The sequence below is a fragment of the Elgaria multicarinata genome, chromosome 14 (genome assembly GCF_023053635.1).
Source record: "Elgaria multicarinata webbii isolate HBS135686 ecotype San Diego chromosome 14, rElgMul1.1.pri, whole genome shotgun sequence".
Taxonomy (NCBI): domain Eukaryota; kingdom Metazoa; phylum Chordata; class Lepidosauria; order Squamata; family Anguidae; genus Elgaria; species Elgaria multicarinata.
This window is the reverse complement of record NC_086184.1, coordinates 8,781,852-8,803,012: the sequence shown is the minus strand read 5'-3', so window position 1 is coordinate 8,803,012 and position 21,161 is coordinate 8,781,852. Positions and strand designations below refer to the sequence as shown.

The 21,161-nt window shown below is 44.3% G+C and overlaps 1 protein-coding gene across 3 annotated transcripts in view; it reads left to right on the top strand.

Annotated features, from left to right (window-relative positions):
• FTO (FTO alpha-ketoglutarate dependent dioxygenase) overlaps window positions 1-21,161 on the top strand; it is a 277,406-nt gene that overhangs the window by 45,296 nt on the left and 210,949 nt on the right. For all 3 annotated transcript variants that reach the window (XM_063141167.1, XM_063141168.1, XM_063141169.1), the window contains exons 2-4: window positions 958-1,035; window positions 6,549-7,209; window positions 18,403-18,546. In XM_063141167.1, the coding sequence (XP_062997237.1) occupies window positions 958-1,035; window positions 6,549-7,209; window positions 18,403-18,546 (883 nt within the window). The remainder of the gene's footprint in view (window positions 1-957; window positions 1,036-6,548; window positions 7,210-18,402; window positions 18,547-21,161) is intronic.

Here is a 21,161-nt window from a genome sequence, read left to right as displayed (position 1 = left end):
TCAACCTGAGAAATTCCGTTTCCTTGAGTATAGTAAAAAGTTTAAAAACCCATTAGCCCTGTAACATGACACAGAAAATAAAGATAAGCAGAAGAACATGAAACGAACCCAGAGATGTAAGCTGGGGAGAATTGCGTTGGATCCTTCATCAGAAAATGGAGGTTTTGGTTTTGTGTTTCTTTGCTCTTTTGCATAACAAGAGATTATTGTGTTTGTGTGTTTTCCTTCAAGGTTTGAAGGATCTTGAAAAGCAACACATTGCCATAGGCTGCAAACCTATGTACACATGTTTACCTGACAGTACACCCCATTGAACACAATGGAACCTCTGAGTAAACATGCCTAGGATCCAACCGCAAGCAGTCGTTCTTAGAGAAGACCTATTAAAAGCAATGGGACAACTTTGCCACACCAATCATAGAATAGTAGAGTTGGAATGGGTCTATAAGGCCATCTAGTCCAACCCCCTGCTAAGTGCAGGAATCCACCTTAAAGCATCCCTGAGAGATAGCTGTCCAGCTGCCTCTTGGAGGCATCTAGTGTGGTAGAGGTCACAACATCCCTAGGTAACTGGTTCCATTGTCGTACTGCTCTAACAGTCAGGAAGCCTAACTTAAGTCTCCTTCATTTCGGCGGATCTACCCTTCCTAATTTTAGCGGGTCTATTCTAAGCGGCCCTGCTGGCTGGGGATAATAGGAATTGTACTCCCAACACACCTGCAGGGCTCCTGGTTGGGGGAAAACTGGTCTAGGAGATGAGATGACCTGTTTTAAAAGTTTCTGCGTCAAAAGAAGAGTTAATGTCCTAGCCAGCATAATCAACAGTGAGGGATGGTGGGAGCTGTGCGTCAACACAGCTTGATGGCCACAAGTCGCCCATCCTTGGCATAGTGTTACGTATGATTTCAGATATCTTGCAGCTCAGCTCATTGTAAAATGTTAATTTTGCATCTGTAGAAACAGAAGCTCCTGGATGAACTCGGAGAGAGCTGCCTCCCCTATCTGACGCCGGAGGAAGATGGGTTCCACGAACTGGTAATGCTTAAAAGGATTACTACTACATACGTTGGGAAACGTGATTTAGCAACTTGATTGTTTTTTCTTGTGTGTGTGTTTTAAGGGCACAATACTATGCTTGTATAGACAGAAAAACATCCTACAACTCCCAGCATGTGCCCCAGTCAACTATACTGGATGATGCATGCTCAGAGTTGTAGGACGTTTCTGGCTAAATGTGTAGGATTGTGCCATTTTGTTATTCCCCGTAGTAACCTATGGCTGCGAGAGCTGGACCATAAGGAAAGCTGAGCGAAGGAAGATAGATGCTTTTGAACTGTGGTGTTGGAGGAAAATGCTGAGAGTGCCTTGGACCGCAAGAAGATCAAACCAGTCCATACTCCAGGAAATAAAGCCAGACTGCTCACTTGAGGGAATGGTATTAAAGGCAAAACTGAAGTACTTTGGCCACATAATGAGAAGACAGGACACCCTGGAGAAGAGGCTGATGCTAGGGAAAGTGGAAGGCAAAAGGAAGAGGGGCCGACCAAGGGCAAGATGGAGGGAGGATATTCTGGAGGTGACAGACTTGACCTTGGGGGAGCTAGGGGTGGCGACGGCCGACAGAAAGCTCTGGTGTGGGCTGGCCCATGAAGTCACGAAGAGTCGGAAACGACTGAACGAATAAACAACAACAAATATATATATATGTATAATTCCCCGGTTCTCTGCTTAGGCTGGAGAGGAGAAAATTACTGCAGAAAATCTGAATGAGCTGGTTTAAGAAATGAATGAGTTAGTTTTACGAACGTGTGTTTGAGATAACCCGGGACTCACCAGGGCTTCCGCAATGTGAAGATAAGAAATAGTGGACAAGCCACTTGCCTTTGAAATTTCACAGCTGTTCAGTTTCTGGATGTTGCACAGCTGAACATTTTTGTTTCGTTTTTGTTTTAATTCCCCCTTGTTTTAGTTTTACCTTTGTTTTGGTTTTTCCACTGATTTCATTGGAGACCCATCCGGTCATCTTTCTGCCGGTAATTTTGCCTTTTGTTTTGTTGATCCAAAAGGTAATGAACATTGCAGGCATTCCACTACTCACCCAGGGCATCAGATCTCAGTTTCAGGCAGCTGGGACAAAAAGTCACTATTTTAGAGGCAATTAAAAAGTGGATCATCCTATAAACCCCATAGTGCTTCCAATGGAAAACCCACCTACTCTCCTTCTAATTGTAACTTCAGTGTTTTCCACCCAAAGGCATGATATTTTCAGGCATTCTAGGACCACCTGGCCCCAGGGTGTCAGGGCTGCCAAATTTCAGACCAGTTGGACAACGACAAAGCTGGAAAAAAATGAAAGCAAATGTGAAAATGCACTTACATTCATTTTTCATGCTTGCTTTTGTTTTTACATGTGTGTTAATGTAAAACAAATGTGGGCACATTCGATTCGTTTTTCATTCATTTCTAAAACTGAATGCACACCCATCATGGGGGTTCGGGGGCATTCACTCCTGGGGTTCCCCCACCTGCAGTCTCAAATGGTACAGTCCAGGAAGAGCTTTGATCTTGCAGTCTGCTCTTTGTGTTGACATGGCCTTAATTGTTCACCTCGTCACTGGGTCATGTTCCTTTCTTGTATCTGAAAGGGATGCACTGAATTCTGAATTATGGGTTAATCTGTTTATGTGTTGTGGGGAGGATCTTGATTCATAACTGTGTGGTTTGGGCTTGATAACCTCCTGGCCCTCTCGGTCATACGGTCCCACGCTTCTTAATAAGAAAAGAAAACCTAGCCCTGATAATGACACACATACATAATCCAAACTGGTACCGAGAAGGAGTGTTATTGAAGAAACGGAAAAATATGCTAAGTCTCTCTTCGACAACACTCTGGTCAAATGTGAAACACATGGGAAGACTGGGGTAAGTTCAGTCAAGCTAAGTTGGAACATATTGAGTGAGATGAAAGACATAAAAAGGAATCTCCTACTTAGTTTGAACAGCTACAGCAGGAGTTCCTACATTATAGGCATGTCAACTTTCTTGTATTGACATGTGGCCGAAAGATGCATACAAAGTAGCATCTTTTTTTTTTTTTTAAATGGTCCCCGATACAGGAAGGAAATAACTTTCCCCCTCTCCCTTTCTATTTCTTTGTCAAAATAGACTGAAACTCTTCTTTCGCTTTGGGTTAAAGTACTAAAGTTTCAGATGCTATTATGTCAGTCAAGAGAAGGCCTATAACTCAGTGGTGGAACACATGCTTTGCACATCAAAGGCCCCAGATTCAATCCCAGGTAGGGTTAGAAACGACACGTGCCTGATTTGCTACCAATCAGTGTAGACCAGAGATGATCAACCCCTTTTATTCCAAGGCCTAAATTCAGTTTTGGAGAAGATCTCGGAGGCCACTTTCAGTGCTAGGCAGGCACGAAGGCAAAAGTTGGGCGGGTAGAGGGCTAAAATTCCAAAAAAACAGCTGTGTATTTCAGCATAAAACTCTTATTAAGCCTTAGGAGAAACTACCAAACGATGGGGGAGTGGAAACCACTTGGTGACATGAGAAAGGGCATGTGGTCATCTAGAGAACCCCTGAGGGTTGGATTGGAACTCCCAGAAAGTTAGGTTTGGCCCACAGGCCTGAGGCTCAACTTGCCTGGTATACACAATCCTGGATTCAATGGACCAAGCCAACGCCCTATGTTTCTGTTATTGATGAACAGTATTTCTAAGCCACCTTGAGAACAAGACTTCCTAGGCTGGCTTGGCACCGAGAGATGAAACCATTTAAAATGTTAAGAACAAGAAAGCAACTCACAATAGAAGTGTAATGCAGCATGGAACTAGATGTCACAGGGAGCAAAAACAGCTCAAAGCTGAGCCATGGAATTCCTCCTCAAATGTAGGAAGGAAGCCGTGAACAGCCTGCCATATAAAGTGGTCATATTGGTGGTAGACATCATCTTTACTAAGCCGCCCAGGAAATCATAGCTAGTATACCGATGTCTTCCTTGAGTGAAACATTACTATCTCACAATGTAGAACTGAAGGGTCCACTTGTTTCTCCGGTGAGATTGCCTCACCGGTGTGTGGTTTGCCGTTGCCACTTGAGTGACGAGGCCATCTTGGCTCCCTGGAAAAGAAGGGCTGTGATTTGTAGATTGCTGAAAATCTGTAGCAGGGGGCCTCCGGCTGCTGCGGGCGCGTTAAATTTTCTTCTGGGATAATGGACATGTTAAAAAATTAAGCATGAAATGTTTTGCATGCTCTTTGGCAGCGCCCAGTCACGTGACTGCTTTTATCTGCCCGGCGAGTGAGGTGACCTTTAATATTAGCTGTCAGAGATACAGCAAGAGCTACATGATTTTTGTTCCTTCAATCAGTAAAAGTGTCCAGTATGAGCTTCATGGTGTGTGTGTGTGTGTGTTTTTCCTTTCCTTTCTTCTCTTCCCCTTTCTTTGTCTTCTGATCTCTTAATGCTTTCCTTATGTAGGATGTAGCCGGATGACTGGCTGGAGAATTAAAGAAGACTGACCGGTATTTTCAGATCATGTGTTGGAAAAGTCTTTCCATTTCCTGCTTCTTCTTCTTCTTTCTTACTTCTGAGATACCCATGTGCAAATTTTTTTTTAAACACACACACACACACACACACACACACACACACACACACACACACACACACACACACATTTTAGGGTTCTTTTAAAGAGCAGAAACCCTGCAGACACCATTTAAGATATATTGATAAAATGCTTTTGGAGCATGTAATCTTCAGTTCACAAGCCAAAAAGTAACATGCCTCTCACTAGACTGGCATTAAAATGTGGAACCCATTAGCTCCCAGTTTTTAACAAGGGAGTGAAATGTTATGGCCTTTGAACAAGTGAGGTATGTTTCCCCTTAGATGCATTGTTACGAGCTTTCTTTGATATATCCCCCACCCACCAGTGTCTTTTGCTGTTCCTTCTCTTCTATGGAATAGATTCGCACAACCGCTCACTCGATGGCGATTTGTTTAGGCCTGGGGTTGGTGGGACAGGCCCAACAAATGCTGGGATTATGGGCCATAAGAAACAATGGACCTCTCCCAACACAGCTTCATAGTCTGCACCCTCTGTGCCAGTAGCTTCCAGTCTTTATGAAGCTGGGACCCACATTTAGCCCCATGTACAACAATGGGACCCAGTGTTAACGTTTAAATGTCAGCCTGTAACAGCATAAGGAGAGGCATAGTGGATCAGACCAAAGGTTCATCTAGTCTACTGGACGTCTTCCTAAAATGGCCAAACAGATGCCTCTGGGAAGCCCACAAGTAGGACATTGAGGCACTAGTGATAGCATGATAGCACATGATAGCACTCTTCAAATACTTAAAGGGTTGCCACCCAGAGAAGGGCCAGGATCTCTTCTTGATCATCCCAGAGTGCAGGACACGGAATAACGGGCTGAAGTTACAGGAAGCCAGATTCCGGCTGGACATCAGGCAAAACTTCCTGACTGTTAGAGCAGTACGACGATGGAACCAGTTACCTAGGGAGGTTGTGGGCTCTCCCACACTAGAGGCATTCAAGAGGCAGCTGGACAGCCATCTGTCAGGGATGCTTTAAGGTGGGTTGGACTCGATGACCTTATAGGCTCCTCCCAACTCTACAATTCTATGATTCTAGTCTTTCTCTTCAATTTTCCTTCATTAACTAGCAGTTAGTGGCATGCTATCTTTGAACATAGTGGTTCTATAAAACCATTGTGCCTAATAGTCCTTGGTAGACCTATCATCCACAACTTTGTCTAATCCTTTAATAGGGACATCGGAAGACGGCTACTAAAGCCAGGCAATTTGGCCAAAGCCTGACATTGAACCAGGTCTTCCATCTAATTCTCTCCCAGCTTAGCTACTTTGGTTCTCCCTTCAGTATTCTCTTTTCTTTTATCTTCTTTCTCTCCCCATCCCCTAAGTTTTCTCCCTCCTATTATCACATTTATTCCCAAACCACTTCCCCCTTCTTTTTCTTTCTCCTTCTCTTAGAAAAAGCATTTAAAAAGAAGATAAATTGTGGTGTCAGGCCTGGTGAAACCCATCCTAGGTTAGGTCATGAACCAGTTGTAGGTCAGGACCTACCAGTTGAAACTCAGTGTCTGAAGCTTACCCAGTATGGTTTATCCACCTTTCCATAGGCAGGAATCAACTTCTCCCATCCCAAGGCCTGTTCTGAGATCCAACTACCACTCAAAATCTGCCCTGTCCATCAACTTTTGGTAACATGTGTTCATCCTGAGCTTTCTGAATGTTTAGGAACATATGATTATATTCCATTAAATCAGCCAATTGCTGGGGTGGGGAAGAAGAGGGACAGGTGTCCCAGGTGTCAAACGACTGTTAGCCTGTAATATTTTAAAAGCCAAACATCACCACCTGTTTCCTCCCTTTATCATCACCTGTATCCTACCTTTATTTATCTGGTGAATAACTTAAATATGGACTTCAAGTATGCATCTGTTCTGGGTTTAAAATAACTCCAGTGTGTCTTCCTGTCTTTTCTTTATAGTGGAAGACAAAATATTCCAAACTCATCTTCAGAAATGCTGGGAAGATTCCCAAAGAGGTCCACAAAGAAGTTCAAAAAGCTTTTTTGACGTTGCAAAAGCACGGTTGTTTCTTCCAAGATCTTGTAAGGATCAAAGGGAAAGATTTCGTTACCCCAGTATCTCGTATATTAATTGGAAACCCAGGATGTACTTACAAATATTTGAGCACGAGGTTATTTACGGTCCCCTGGCCTGTGGAAGGTTATGAAATAAATTATTCCCGTTCTGAAATATCCAAGGCTTGTAAGGCATTAATCAAACTTAATGACTACTTGCACAGAGAAACTGTCCAGGCTTTGCAAGAGCAGAATTTGGCCGAGACAAAAGAAACTGAAGATTCTGCTGCCGCCGATAGGCATCGGGATTATGCTTCTTCCATTACCGAGATGGGGTCCGTTTTGCGAGATCAAAGCCCTTCTCATATCCCGAAGAATGACTGTACCGATCTGAAAGAGAGAACATCTTACAACCTGACGTTATTAAATTATATGGATCCACAACAAATGCCATTCCTGAAACCGGAGCCGTATTTCGGAATGGGGAAAATGGCTGTGAGCTGGCACCATGATGAAAACTTAGTTGAAAGGTCAACGGTGGCTGTGTACAGTTATTGCCGCGAAGGTGGGTAAAGTGTGTGTGTGTGTGTGTGTGTGTGTGTGAGCAAATAAAAAACTGGGTCTCACTTGAGCCCCCCGAACTGCCGTGCTTCTAGCTGTGTGTGATATAGAAGGATCCGTACTGGCCAACTTTCCTTTGTGAGTGTAGCTCAGTGGTAGAACACCTGGTTTGCATGCAACCAGTGAGGGAGGAAGCAGCAGCCAGGCACCTCTCCATTGTGCCTGGGTCCAGCTCCAGCTGAGAGCCCCCTCCCTCCTGCTACCAACGGTCTCTGCAGAGGCCACCAGTGAGGGAGGAAGCAGCAGCCAGGCACCTCTCCACCGTGCCTGGGTCCAGCTCCAGCTGAGAGCCCCCTCCCTCCTGCTGCCAACTGTCTCTGCAGAGGCCACCAGTGAGGGAGGAAGCAGCAGCCAGCCACCTCTCCACCGGGCCTGGGTCCAGCTCCAGCTGAGAGCCCCCTCCCTCCTGCTGTCAACTGTCTCTGGAGAGGCCACCAGTGAGGGAGGAAGCAGCAGCCAGGCACCTCTCCGTCGTGCCTGGGTCCAGCTCCAGCTGAGAGCCCCCTCCCTCCTGTAACTGCTGAACTTTCCAACTAAGATTGTAGTGCCTGAATTTGCTTTCCTTTCCCCCCTCCTCCTCCTCCCTCCCAATCCCCTTTCCTTTTGTGTCATGTCTTTTAGATTGTAAGCCTGTGGGCAGGGACTGTCAAGAAATACTTTTGTAAGCCGCCGTGAGAGCCTTTTTTGGCTGAATGGCGGCATAAAAATCCTTAAATAAATAAATAATTTTTTTTAAAAAGGTCACAGGTTCAATTCCCGGCTTCTCCAGGTAGGGCAAATCAAAAATTCTGCCTGATGCCCTGAAGGGCCACTGCTGCTAGTCAGTGTCAACAATATTGGGCTGGATGAACCAAAGGTTTGACTATAAGGCAACTTGCGATCATTGTAAGACCAACCTTTGAACCTAGATTTGCGACGTGTTCGTTGCTTTGCCATGTGGTAAGCAAAACCGCGCCTGCCCTGTATGAGCGCTCATGTGTCCCTCTCTAACTTTTTGGATATCAGGGTTGTGTTTGGGGGCGGAGGGAGGGAGGGGGGAAGAGTGTGTGAAAGAGAATGAGGCAAGCTACATTTTCTGCAGCTGGCCTTATCTGTAGCGCTTTTAAGTGGATTGAAAAAGTTGCTATAATTATCCCGCTGATCAGGAGCCAAGAAAACAAAATCTATCAAATCTCTGCTCTCCACGTTCCCACAGATACCTATTTACAGGGCAGTAAAATGTCCTTTTCAAACTCTCTCTCTCTCTCTCTGTGTGACTATGGTCTGATATCTCTTCTTATCGGGGTGGTTTGTTAAATATGAATTTGTTCCCGCACTGGTTTTCCTACTGTCTTTGCTTTGCGCAGAATATGCGGTCGTTGTCTGGAGGAAAATCTTCCTTGTTGACACAGCATCGCATAGATTCGTGTCCCAACCTGCTGAACTGTTACGGTCCTGTCAGATGCCACACCTTGGAATTCGGCAGACCTGTTCACAGGAAAGCGATGCACAGTTTCTATCCCGATTTTAAATAAAAATAAAAAGGAAGCAGTTTATATCCTGCCTTGGTCTGAGTCAGTCAGCCAAGCACCCATCCCTGAGCCAGTATCTTCTGAACTGGGACTTCCAGAGACAGGAATTCTTAAGCCTGCACCCTCACCAGAAGACAGTTTCTTAAATCTGTCCCCATTTCTGGAGCAATAATCACGCTTTCCACTACAAATGAGGTACCTCTCCATTGGGTGGGCGAGTGGGGCACTCAGAGCTTCTCCAACCAGAGGCACCGGATGGAAGGGAGATCCTCCAGCTGGCACCTTCGTCAGAGAAGCTTCAGTGCATGTGTGAGTTCCTTGGCTAGAGAAAGCCCAGGTGGGGCAAAGTTGACCCACCTACGTTCTCTTCGCTCCTGCAAAGAGGACTGAGCCCACTCGCCACAGCCTGCCCTGCATCCCTCCCTCCAATGGACACGAAATGCCATCCCCAGCCAACATCCTGGGTGGACTTTGGTGAGGGTAGCTTTGTTGCACCTGAGTCTTCCCCAATGGGCAATAAAGCTGAGTCCCCAGTCACAGCAGCTCAGGCAGGAACCAAATTCCGTCAGGTTGTGTGGTGTCCATAGGCGGAGGGCTGGGAGTCATCTCCCCCCACAGACTCCTTCCCCATTCTACCAGTGGTAGAGCCTCTGCTTTCCATGCAGAAGGTCCCAGGTTCAACCCCCAGCATCACAAGTTGGGCTGGGAAATCTCCTGCCTGAAACCCTGGAAAAACATTGCCAGTCAGTGCAGGTGACACTGAACTAGATGGACCAGTGGTTTGTCTCAGTATAAGGCAGTTTCTGAGGTTCCTATTCCTGGGTTAGATGGACACATAGCCCAGCTTGATATGAGCCTGCACCCTATGTTCCTCTGCTCCATCAATACAGGTGTACCCCCTTCCCTCCCACCCCTGTTAGTTCCCACTCACGTGGCCCCCCTAGTGGAAGAGGGCATTGGGAGAGATCTTTGGGAGCTGTCTCTCTCAGCCGGAAGTGCATGGAGCTGGTGCAGGATACACCTCATCCCAACATCAGTACTGAGATAATGGGGTGGGGATAGGGATGAAATGAGAGCCAGTGTGGTGTAGTGGCTAAGGCGTTGGACTGGGAGTCGGGAGATCTGGGTTCTAGTCCCCACTCGGCCACGGAAACCCACTGGGTGACTTTGGGCCAGTCACAGACTCTCGGCCCAGCCTACCTCACAGAGTGGTTGTTGGGAGGATAACATGGAGAGGAGGAGGATTATGTACGCCGCCTTGGGTTCCTTGGAGGAAAAAAGGTGGGATATAAATGTAATAAATAAATAAATAAATAAATAAATAAATGAGAGGCGATAAGGAGCACTAGTGGAGACCTGCCCTCCGAGTTAACGTGGGAGGGAAAATAGGGGGTGTATGCGGTTGCACTCCTTCAAGAAGAAAAGACTACTTCTGGAGTGAATGGTTTATATATTGTCCTAATGATGGCATAAGCTGGAACTTCAGTGCCTATGTAAACGGCGATCCTTTCTGAGGTCTGTAACAGGAGATCGCACTTTGTTGAAGGGTTTCTCCACTCACGCACTTGAAAAGGTGACTTTGGCTCAATCAGGAAGCCATTTTTCGGGGTGCTGAGTACTTCCTGAGCAACGCTGATATCTTTGCGGCTCGTCTGGACCTTATTGGGAGCTCCAGGATCTCAGGATCTCTCCCTAGCAGGGGAGCGCACCTGGCAGAATAGGTACTTGGTGTACGGTTATATGATAGTCTTAACCTTTACAAAAGTGTCTTTGTTTCCCAATTTACTCTGCACAGTTTGATCAATAGCCGCCTTGTGTTTCTCTGCTCGGCTGAACGTGGCGGTAACCCATTCATTTTGCAAATCCAAGGGAACTTTTCAAAACTGTTGCTACTTGCTAATAGGTTGATTAAGCGGAGGCGATTAGCACAATTGAATAGAATGTCATAATGATCCTTGTATCAATAAATGTGGTGTCCTTTCTCTGTGACTGTTACAGCAATTGTGAGAAGTTAGAAGAGCCATTCCATCTACTGTATGTAGGTTTCTCTTTTCTTTTCTTTTCTTTCTTTCTTTCTTTCTTTCTTTCTTTTCATCAAGTGATCTTTTTCAAGAAGGCTTAGCCATAGAACTACTTCTAGAAGAATGAAAGTAAGTGCCTTTGGTTTTCTTTCAGTCTATATTTCTAGAAGCTGTGGCTAGTGCCAGAAGATTGGTGGTGGATGAAGCCAGCGGGCAAAGCCGGTGGAATTGTTTGGGTGCTGGGTGGGGATTCTGGGATGCCAGTGGCAGAGCTAATGTTGATCCAAAACGATGGTTCAACAGCAGAACCAGGGCAGTGCCAATGGGGCATGGTATCCATGCCTACCCCTATGGCCTGTATAAAGGGTAGCACAACGAGGTGGGAAATGGGCCACCCATTGGTTGGGAGTCATGAATACGTTATGTCCATGGATTGAGCTGGACTTGAGGCCTCAGGCATGGTTGAAAAGAAAAGCGTGGTCATGGACCCAGCTAGATGTGAGGCCTCAGGCATGGTTGAAAAGAGAACCCTGGTCATGGACCCAGCCAGGCTTTAGGGCTCAGGCATGACTGAAAAGAGAAGCCTGGTCACAGACCCAGCTAGACTTTAGGCCTCAGACATGGTTGAAAGGAGAACCCTGGTCATGGACCCAGCTAGGCTTTAGGCCTCAGGCATGGTTGAAAGAAGAACCCTGGTCATGGACCCAGCTAGGCTTTAGGCCTCAGGCATGGTTGAAAAGAGAACCCTGGTCATGGACCCAGCTAGGCTTTAAGGCTCAGGCATGGTTGAAAAGAGTAGCCTGGTCACAGACCCAGCTAGGCTTTAGGCCTCAGGCATGGTTGAAAGAAGAACCCTGGTCATGGACCCAGCTAGGCTTTAGGCCTCAGACATGGTTGAAAGGAGAACCCTGGTCATGGACCTAGCTAGGCTTTAGGCCTCAGTCATGGCTGAAAAGAAAACCCTGGTCATGGACCCAGCTAGATGTGAGGCCTCAGGCATGGTGGAAAGAGAACCCTGGTCATGGACCCAGCCAGGCTTTAGGCCTCAGGCATGGTTGAAAAGAGAATCCTGGCCTTATCCAAAGGAAAAAGATTCATCACGTGGTATTTAAGCAAGAAGACCAGCAAGGGAAGGGCCATAGCTCTGTGGCCAGGCACAAAACAGTCAGTTCCTAGAAAGCCAGATGATGAGGATAAAAGGCAAATAACGTACCCAAGAACATTATAGTATAACCATGTTAGCCTTCTGTTTACAAATCCAAGGGTTAAGTGTAGCACAAATATAGACTTAAATGTTTAAGTTGTTCAGTTGTTTTAATAAATTAGCATGAGCTTTCGTGGGATACAAGCCACTTCATCAGATGCTCTAAGAACACATGGCCCAAGAACCTAATACAAGGCAGAGGTGGGATCTGATCTCCAAAACACAAAGTAAGTCTTTGGAACCCCAATAAAGTTTGTGCTGGAGGGGGAAGCACTTTGCCTTGCAGCATTCCAGCTTCCCAGTTTAATAATAATAATAATAATAATAATAATAATAATAATAATAATAATAATAATAAAAATCTTATAAAAATAAATAAATATAGGAAGTCTGGAGGGGCACCAAGAGGCACATGACAGGCACATTGGAGCCCGTGGACACCATGTTGGAGATCCACATAGAATGGACCACTGATGGGCTGCAGTGCTGGGAGGTGAGAAGCCACATGTACCAGGATTTCTATCATATTTCAAGGGCATTTTAGGACAATGTGACAGCCCTTCCTCCATTGATGGAATGCTGCCACAATAAATTTCCTCCAGCTCCAATGTTATTGCCTTCTCAGAGCAAACTTTCTGCAGGTGTACCTTTTTTGGGGTCACCCTGATCCTTAACACCAGCGCTGCCCGCTGCTGAAAACACGTCACACCAGTTCCCCACCCCCCACCCACCCCGGCAACAGCTGCTTCAACTTCCTGTTTGCATTTGGGCATACAATTAAACCTGGTGACATTGATCTATGTAGTTCCTTACAACTTGAGTCTTAACCGTTGGAAGTTGCCTCCTATTTCATGTACTCTCATAGCAGCTAGAATTCACTAGGCTGCCTAAGCTAATAGCTTTTAAGGTTGTAAATCTTTTGGGAACTGGGACCAAGAGCCGTGAATTTAATAGTCACCTGCCACCACTAGCATCGGCAATATAAGGCTGTTTCCCCCGAAATGATATTCCGTCATAGTTCTGTAGGGGGTAGTGGTTCTCTTCTGGAGTAAGCGTACCTTCGGTACTTCTTTTATCACTGTGTACACTTAATATCTTAATGACTAGCGACTTGAAGCCAAAGAGCTAGTTTTGAACCAATAAGTGCCATTACGTCTGTCGACGACCCAATGCCACCACCATTTCTGCTCCATGGCTTCATATTTGCTTTGGTCTCCTCTTGTTCTCTCTACTGCCACTTCCTCCTTCTCCTCATTATTATTACTATTATTTGATTGATTGTAAGCCATTCCGGGAGCCTTTTTTGGCTGAAGAACAGGATATAAAAGTACTTTAAATAACATCAGAAATAAATTAAGTGGTAGAATAGCAATATTGTTAAGAATAATAACATTATTAAGATGATGATGATTCCACTTCAATTAGGCACAGTGTATTATATACCGTGTCTAATTGAAGCAGAATTCCCTGTTTTCCAACACCTCCACACACACACCAGTAAGTTGTGACCAGGTGGGGTTGAAGGTGGGCATTGTGTGTGGCTCTGTAACCGATCATGGGGCTTCTCCCCTGAAATTGATAGAACAGGTATGAATAGGTACTATGGAATTCTGTTTTGCGTGGGATTTCCAGAGAAACACACACTCACGGCATGGATAGTCTGTTTCAGTGGGAACAAGGAGTTTTCTTCTGGGTGGATGCTTTGACTAGTATTGTTCTTGGCCTGCTGCCCCCGAAGTCTTACTTAAGTGTGTAAATCTTAGAGTAATAAACAACTGGATCTGTTAGTTGACAAGTTAATGTTTAACAGGCTAACAAACCAGTGATTGACTGCAATGGTGACCGATTGTGAATGCCCTATTACTTCTGACTTTCATAACGTACAATTTGTATTTCTTTCTCCTGCGCTACATACATTATTATTACTATTTATTATTATTGCATATATATTATTAGAAGGGAAAAAAATCTTGGCTAAGCTGAGCCAACTGCTGCTTAATTTCCACCGCAGCTGTGATTGGGTGGGGGGAACACGGACAGCTTCTCCGTTGCTAATGACTTTATAAACCAATTGGAATGTTCCCGTGGATTGATAATTGGCCAGTGGCTTCCTTGTATTTGCTGCTTAAGAGATGCAAGGTCAGTTAACAGTAATTTGTAAAGCCCGCAAGGAACTTGTTTTTTGGTGAGTTTTCCCCACCTCCCGAGAGTTATAATGCGTTTCAAGATGCCACCTCTGGAATGACCAGGAGATAATACCTTACAACATGGGTGCAGCACTTCTCCCAGGGCTCAACAGATGCCCCTCCCCTTTCCTCTGACCCCACCCCCTTTTCCCTGACCACCAATCGTTTGCTGATTCCCTGGTTTTTGTACACTCCCCCCCCACCCCGCCCTTCGCATTCGAAAAGGTTGAAATGTCTCCTACAGCTTAGTTACTGGCAGTAAGAGTTTAAAGCTAAAATACGTTGGTGTTTGATGGTATGGAGAATGTGGACAGGGAGACATTTTTCTTCCTCTCTCAAAATACTAGAACCCAGAGTCATCTCATGAAACTGATTGGTGGGAGATCCAAGATAAATAAAAGGAAGTATTTCTTCACACAGAGCATAGTTAAATTATGGAACTCACTATCACAAGATGGCTGCCTTCAATCTGGATGGCTTCAAAAGGGGGTTGGATATAAAATCCTGGAGGCGAAGGCTATTAATGGCTACTAGCCCTGATGGTTGTGTGCTATCTCCAGTATCTGAGGCAATAAGCCTCTGTGCACCAGTTGCTGGGGAACATGGGTGGGAGGGTGCTGTTGCACCATGTCCTGCTTGTTCATCCTTGGTGGATGGCTGGTTCTCCACTGTGTGAGCAGAGTGCTGGACTAGATGGACCCATGGTCTGATCCAGCATGGATCTTATTCTGGCCCCGCCCTGTTTGCCTTCGGCTCTCTGACCACTGCAATCCTCCCCTTGGGAGCTGCTTTGAAAATGAAATCTGGGCCCTGGGCTGAAAGCATTTCTGCAACCCTGCCTTCGCCATGCAGGCAAACCAGGCGACTGCCAGGGCTGCCAAATTCTAGGGGCCTCTGCTATGTCTATGTCTTGTAAAAGGAATGTAGCAGGAGTTGGGGACAGCAGTGTTGAAATCGATCAATCGGTTAGATATTAAATTAAAACTTAAGCAGCAATCCTATTCACACTTACCTGGGAGTTAACCCCATTGAACTCAGTGGGGTTTACTCCTAAGCGGATTCATATGTGATTGCGCTGTTAAAAGACCAAAAAGGTGTATGCGAGATAGATATATAGGTACACCTTTTCTGGTCTATTAATAAATATATATTTAATGCAAGTTCTTTTAAAATGAAATGAAAAACACTATCTTCCAAAATTATTGCTATTACTACATGCAAAGGTAATAGACCAATAAAATTGCATACGGTTAGTCTATAACCATTTGATTGTCCTGATGAACCACTTATTTTTGGTTTTGTTGGTATTCGAAAGGGGATTTTCATGAGCAAATGTTCCCTGCATAGCTGCTATTATTATTATTATTATTATTATTATTATTATTATTATTATTATTATTAATTTATTTATTTATTTATATAGCACCATCAATGTACATGGTGCTGTACAGAGTAAAACAGTAAATAGCAAGACCCTGCCGCCTAGGCTTACATTCTTCTGCTGCCCCTTACGCCTGGAACGCTCTTCCAGAACATTTGAGAACTACAAGTTCAATCGCAGCTTTTAAAGCTCAACTAAAAACTTTTCTTTTTCCTAAAGCTTTTAAAACTTGATGTTGTGCAGACTTTATACTGTTAGTTCTACCCTACCCTGTGCCTGCTTACCCTACCCTGTGCCTGTTTGCATTCTCTTCCCCTCCTTATTGTTTTACTATGATTTTATTAGATTGTAAGCCTATGCGGCAGAGTCTTGCTATTTACTGTTTTACTCTGTACAGCACCATGTACATTGATGGTGCTATATAAATAAATAAATAAATAAATAATAATAATAATAATAATAATAATAATAATAAAATCATAATAAAACAATAAGGAGGGGAAGAGAATGCAAACAGGCACAGGGTAGGGTAAACAGGCACAGGGTAGGGTAAAACTAACAGTATAAAGTCAGTACAAAATCAAGTTTTAAAAGCTTTAGGAAAAAGAAAAGTTTTTAGCTGAGCTTTAAAAGCTGCGGTTGAACTTGTAGTTCTCAAATGTTCTGGAAGAGCGTTCCAGGCGTAAGGGGCAGCAGAAGAAAATGGACGAAGCCGAGCAAGGGAAGTAGAGACCCTTGGGCAGGTGAGAAACATGGCATCAGAGGAGCGAAGAGCACGAGCGGGGCAATAGTGTGAGATGAGAGAGGAGAGATAGGAAGGAGCTAGACCGTGAAAAGCTTTGAAGGTCAACAGGAGAAGTTTAGAAGTCCTAATTAGACAAGCAAGTTAGTTCTTTTGTTGCCCATGCAAACAGGTGTTGGTGCAGTATTTTCTGCACTATTTTGTTATCCTTATATTAATTTTCAGCCCCAAAAACGTGACGGAGGGAAGATTTATAACTTTCATTATTTCACGCATGCAGACAGACCAACGCTGACCTCCTGGCTTCTCTGCATTCAAGCCATCCATCACGTGAGCCCTAGTGCAGTGTTTATTTAGATTGGGGCTTTACAAGTCAGTCATAAAATATGAAAATAATTTCCCAGCTGATTTTAAGAAAAATAAAAAAGGGACCCAACTATACTTCTACCCCCCCCCCCAAAAAAAACAACTCTGTTTCTTTGTACCTAATTCACAGAGTCACGTCTTCCTCTCAGTGGACTCATGATTGCTCTGCATTTTTTGACCCAAGAAACCAGTAAGATAAGCAACGCTTGCAAACAGTTTAAAAAGCAATGCCCCCCTCAGAATCGATACTAACTGCTTTCATATTTTCTTCTCGTCTTCTTATGAATCGTAACTCGATCTTTCCGAATGGGGGAAGCACTTTCTGAACACCGCAGGTACGGCTGCTTTGCCGTCACTTCGAACGCAACCCGACCTGGAGAGTGTATGAAAGTGGGTCAACTTTTTTTGGGGTTAATTTTGCCAGTTGTTCTGCTTTCCCCATTTGTGCTGGCACCCGCACCCTGTTCACAATATGGTCTCAATAAAATATGGAACTACAATCTGACAGTTGATGCTTCCTGGGGTTCTCTCATAAATCCAGCACCTTTGGAATGTGCTCATTAAAAGAACTCTCTGTCTCTGTCTCTCTTTGCAGTTTGATATTTCTCCCCTTTTTATTGCTTAAGCATAGAGTTCAGATGGAGCTCACGCTGCTATCTCCACCGCTCGCAAATAACGCGGCTTGTAATTATCCCCGGCAATTGAATCTGATTGCTCCCACTGTGCTATTTTGGAAACAATAGGAAGCAAGATGCTACATGCTTTCAAAATATCAGCTGCTCCAAAGTAATAAAAAACCTTGTGCCGTAAATCAATGGTGGATCACTTATTTTGCATAGAAAAGGTCTCAGGTCCAAGCTTCCGCGTTTTTAGGTAGGGTTGGGAAAGATCCCTGTCTAATTTTTGAGTTGTTGAAGATGCAATCCCATTCATATTTAGACAGGGTGGAGAGAGAAATCCTATAACCCCTGGCATTCCCCAGACCTTAATGTTTTAACGTTTTTCAACATTAAATCGTATTCTCCCTTACAAACCTGTCTGTCCTCTGAGATCTTCAGGGGAGGCCCTTCCCTCAGTCCCACCATCATCATAGGCTTGCCTGGTGGAGCGCAGGAGAGGGCCTTCTCAGTGGCTGCTCCAGTGCTCTGGAACTCTCTTCCCAGGGAAGCTAGACTGGCTCCCTCCTTGATGTGTTTTAGGAGGCAGGCAAAGACTTTTTTGTTCCGGCAGGCCTTTGGCGAATAATTGGGACCTCTGTTTGTGCTAATGGACTTTTAAACTGTGGTTTTAAATGTTTAAATGTTTTAATATTGGAATATATTTAATATATTTTTAACTTTGTATATTTCTATTTATAGGTTTTAAATGTACATATTTTAAATTTGTGAAGCCGCTGTGGGCGGGATATAAATAATAATAATAATAATAATAATAATAATAATAATAATAATAATGTTTTAACATTCTTGTTTTTATTGCTGCAAGGTTTTGTTGTTTTCAATGCTTGTACACCACCTTGATGATTTTTTTTACCAGATGAAGCATCATATAAGTGTTAAATAGATAGATATGTCCCTGGGGAGGTGTTCTCATTCAATGTACAAGTCCCCCTTAAAGCTGATATGGTGATTTGACCTTAACAAAAAGAACAATAACAATAACAACACACTTTTGCAAATAAGGTTGTTTCCAGATCTTTTGAGGTCTTTTTTTCTTTCTTTTCCAGAACCTGGCGTTGATATTCTCGAGGGACAGGCTCCACATGGCAGAGACCCAGCTGTCTGGCATGTTGCTTTGAAAGTAGCTTGGGACATAGAGACCCCAGGGGTCGCTATACCTCTTCACCAGGGAGACTGCTACTTTATGCTAGGTAGGGGTGGACGGGTCTGTCAATTTCAATTTCTCTCAGTTTCTATCAATCTGTCAATTTCACTTCCCCATTTTTCCAATCTTACATTTGGTTCATCCCAAATGTTGTGTACATTTTCCGTTTGGTTTATAAATTTGACATTTTTATTTCTTTTAAGGTTCACATCAAAATCCACATGCACCATTCTGTCCATTTCTCCTAATACATTCATTGTTGCCTACTATATACATTTTTTTGCATGCACTGCGCAGAGCGGTAAAGCAGCAGTTTCTGCAGCCGAAACTCTCCCCACGGCCTGAGTTCGATCCCAGCAGAAGCTGGTTTCAGGCAGCCGGCTCGGGTCGACTCAGCCTTCCATCCTCCCGAGGTCGGTAAAATGAGTACCCAGTTAGCTGGGGGAAAGGTAATAATGGACGGGGAAGGCAATAGCAAACCACCCCGCTATAAGGCCTGCCAAGAAAATGTCAGCGAAAGCTGTCGTCCCTCCAAGAGTCAGTAATGACTCAGTGCTTGCACGAGAGGTTCCTTTCCTTCCCTCCCCTACTATAACCTGCTTTAAAAATTGCAAAATTTGAAGAGGTCTGAATTTCGAAGGAGAAAGGAGTTTTGTTTTGTACCAAATTGGATCGATAATAATCAAATACAAGAATTGTGCCCATTCCATTCCTTTCACTCCCCCATCCCACCCCGGGAAGTTCATAAAAATGAGGACAGTTATTACCAAAATGTAAAAACAGCACACGTCTGCTTCATCTTCTTCCCTCGACATTCACAAGGTCTGCAATGATTCTGTGTTCCACATCGAGATTATCAATAAAAACAGGTATGCCACATTCATGGACATTTCATATATAATAAGAAAAGAGGATATGTGTTCATCCATTCATCAGCATCATCACACCAACTAAAGACACCTGAAACTAGGCATGAATACTAAGGGTACCCTAGGAGTTTTCAGCTTGGGGTTATTTAGTTTTTTTAAAAAAATAAATAAATGTTAATTTAGGAAAAAGAAACCAAATACACAGTTGGCTCAGCAATACTACAAATGAGAAGGATCTTGGAATTGTTGTAGATCACAAGCTGAATATGAGCCAACAGTGTGATGTAGCTGCAAAAAAAGCAAATGCTATCTTGGGCTGCATTAATAACAGTATAGCTTCCAAACCACGTGAGGTACTGGTTCCCCTCTACTTGGCACTCGTTAGGCCTCATCTTGAGTATTGCATTCAGTTCTGGTCTTCACACTTCAAGAAGGATGCAGACAAGCTGGAGCGTGTTCAGAGGAGGGCAACGAGGATGATCAGGGGACTGGAAACAAAGCCATATGAGGAGAGACTGAAAGAACTGGCCATGTTTAGTCTGGAGAAGAGAAGATTGAGGGGAGACATGATAGCACTCTTTGAAAGGTTGTCACACAGATGAGGGCCAGGATCTCTTCTCAATCTTCCCAAAGTGCAGGACACAGAATAATGGGCTCAAGGTACAGGAAGCCAGATTCCGGCTGGACATCAGGAAAAAACTTCCTGACTGTTAGAGCAGTATGACAATGGAACCCATGACCTAAGGAGGTCGTGGCCTCTCCCACACTAGAGGCATTCAAGAGGCAGCTGGACAACCATCTGTCAGGGATGCTTTAAGGTAGATTCCTGCAATGAGCAGGGCGTTGGACTCGATGGCCTTGTAGGCCCCTTCCAACTCTACTCTTCTATGATTCAAATTAATTTGAATGTGTCCTTGTGATTGAAGCCTGCAGTACCATCTTCAGCCACTAGGGGCAGGCTTCCCTAACCAGCACATCGTTTTGCAGTCGATACGGTTTGAAGTCTGGGGATTTGAGTAGGCCAAGGCACAACTTTTACACGTGGGGCAGCTCCTCTCAGACAATGTAGTGGACAGACCCCTCTGTTAGGGAGCTATAGCATTGCTATAGCTAGGAATGCCAACAGGCATGGCTTTACTCAGACGGGGCGGTCAGGATGTGTCCAACTCTGACCGCTATGCAAGTTGAACACAAAAAAATAGAATAGTCTCAGGATGCTATAAACGAATTTATTGGAGCCTGACGTGTTTTGGCCTCTTGCTTTTTCTTAGGCCTTCTTCAATGAGCTGGAGCAATACATATAAAAAACATGAATGAGACAACGCAGAACTAAAAAAAAAAATCAATAAGAAAAGTACATTGCAAACACAGCCTGTGCATACATGTAAACAATAGCACAATTTCAAAACCACATATAGGGCGGATTGGAAGTAAGGCCTGTGCATATATTTAAGTAGCATAAAACAGTTAAAATATTACGTTTGCTAGCCATTAACAAAATGTCAGAAGGAATATATAGTAATATCGTTCTCGTACTAGTGTAGAAAGCCTAAACAACTTGGGACCAGGTTACCCGAGAGAATGCCTTCACCCCTATCAACCTGCCTGGTCATTGAGGTCATCTGAGGACATGCTCAGCTGTGGTTCCACATACACTTATCGTCCGATTGGAGTCTTTGAGGGGAAGAGTCTTCAGTATGGTGGCCCCCATTCTGTGGAACTCCCTGCCTCTGGAGTTCAGGCAGGCACCAACTTTGTATTCCTTCCAGCATCTCCCGAAAACACTGTTGTT